At 57.2% G+C, this 1,651-nt stretch overlaps 1 protein-coding gene across 1 annotated transcript; it reads right to left on the bottom strand.

Annotated features, from left to right (window-relative positions):
• Positions 1–292: 292 nt before the first annotated feature.
• Positions 293–958, bottom strand: NUDT14 (nudix hydrolase 14; the record flags this gene model as incomplete). Its single annotated transcript, XM_084882867.1, has 1 exon — positions 293–958. The coding sequence occupies one exon, from the start codon at positions 956–958 to the stop codon at positions 293–295; it is 666 nt and encodes a 221-aa protein (XP_084738993.1).
• Positions 959–1,651: the final 693 nt, after the last annotated feature.

Below are 1,651 nucleotides of genomic sequence, written 5' to 3' on the forward strand. Positions count from 1 at the left end.
CAGTTGGACCTTCTTCTGTTCTCCAAACACAGTCTGTTTCCAGGTGGCTATGGTTCAAAGTGTGCTCCTACAATATCACTGTAAGCAGCAAACCTGCCATTCTTTGGAGCATTTTCTCAATCCATTGAGATTTGGCTTCCCAGTAATCATCAGCTTGGCTCAGATCAGCTTGGCTCAGATAAACTCTATTCTGTTTTTTGTTTGTTTGTTTGTTTTTTGAAACATCAGGAGCCTTTATTGGGGCTGCAGGGTGGGGGCCAGGCCCAGCCTCGATCCAGACCCTCTCCAGTGTCTAGTGGAGACCCAGGCCAGGGTCCACGTTCTGGAAGAACCAGGAGATACCAAAGATGACGCCGAGGGTCTTGGGGATGTTCGGGTTGTAGGAGAAGACCTGGGCCTCCACCAGGGGCAGGTGCACAACCTCAATGAGCTCGCCCTCCTCAGCCTGGCCTCCGCCCGGGCCGCCCTTCTGGGCATCTGTCACCTCCGCGTAGAACAAGGTCTGGTTGGAGCCGGTCAGCCCCACGCCGCCCTTGTAGGTGGCGACAAGGAGCAGCTCTGCCGGGGACAGGAGGTAGCCACACTCCTCCCAGGCCTCTTTGCAGGCCACCTCCTCCAGCGACAGCCCGGGCTGGTCCACGATGCCCCCGCACAGCTCATGGATCACCCCCGCCGAGCCGGGCAGCACCCCGGGCGGCGCCCGCGGCCTGGTGTCCAAGGAGGCCAGGAAGCCGGGGAAGAGGCGATCCAGCTCACTCATGTACACCGCCGGCCGGAACTGCTTCACCAGCACCAGGCTCCTCCGGGTCGCGTTGAACAGGAGGAGGGCCACACTGTCCTGAGTCTTCATGACGTTCCAGGTCCTCTGGGTGCCGTTCTGGCGGTAGTTCATCGTGAGTGGCTGCAGGTTGGGCGAGGATGCGCAACGGCCCACGGCCACCCCCTCGATGCGCTCCATGGCCGCGGGGAGCCGGGGTGGGAGGGGGGTGGGGGGATGCAGCAGGTGCTCGCGGGCCAGGAGCTGGCGGACTGGCGGGCGCGTGCCGCCCCAGATAAACTCTTACGAGATTTTTTTCTTAGCCTGGACATTTTTTCACAGGCAAAGAAATTCAGTTTTTCTAGTCTTAAGTACTTCAAGGAAAAAAATTCAACAAATCTTCTGAGTAAAAGATACTGCCTTTTTTTTGTTGTTGTTGTTATATCTAAACACATCTAATAACCTCTAAAAAATAATAATAATTCTATATAATAAAAGGCCAGCCACCGTAAATGTAACAACCAGAACGACCAGAATCACCATAGCCCCTAGCCGGGCTGGCCCTGCCCCTAAGCAAGCGGTTAAGGGCAATCAGGCAGGCATGCAGAGTGGTTAGGGATGATCAGACAGGCAGACCATGGGTTATGGGTGATAAGGTAGGCAGACAGCCTCTCGCAGGGCTGGCTCTGCCCCCAAATTAGGGGCGATCAGGCAGGCAAGCAGGCAGAGTGGTTAGAGGCCATGAGGTAGGCAGGCGGCCTCTCACAGGGCTGGCCCTCAACCCAGCAAAGAAAGAGGGAGACCACAGGCAGCAACTCTGTAGCAGGTATGCTGCCAGCCAGCCATCACCGCACAGAGGGAGGCCCAGGCCAGCCAAGCCATCGCACCCCATGC

Source organism: Pipistrellus hanaki, assembly GCF_964339955.1.
Source record: "Pipistrellus hanaki genome assembly, chromosome: 4".
Classification (NCBI taxonomy): domain Eukaryota; kingdom Metazoa; phylum Chordata; class Mammalia; order Chiroptera; family Vespertilionidae; genus Pipistrellus; species Pipistrellus hanaki.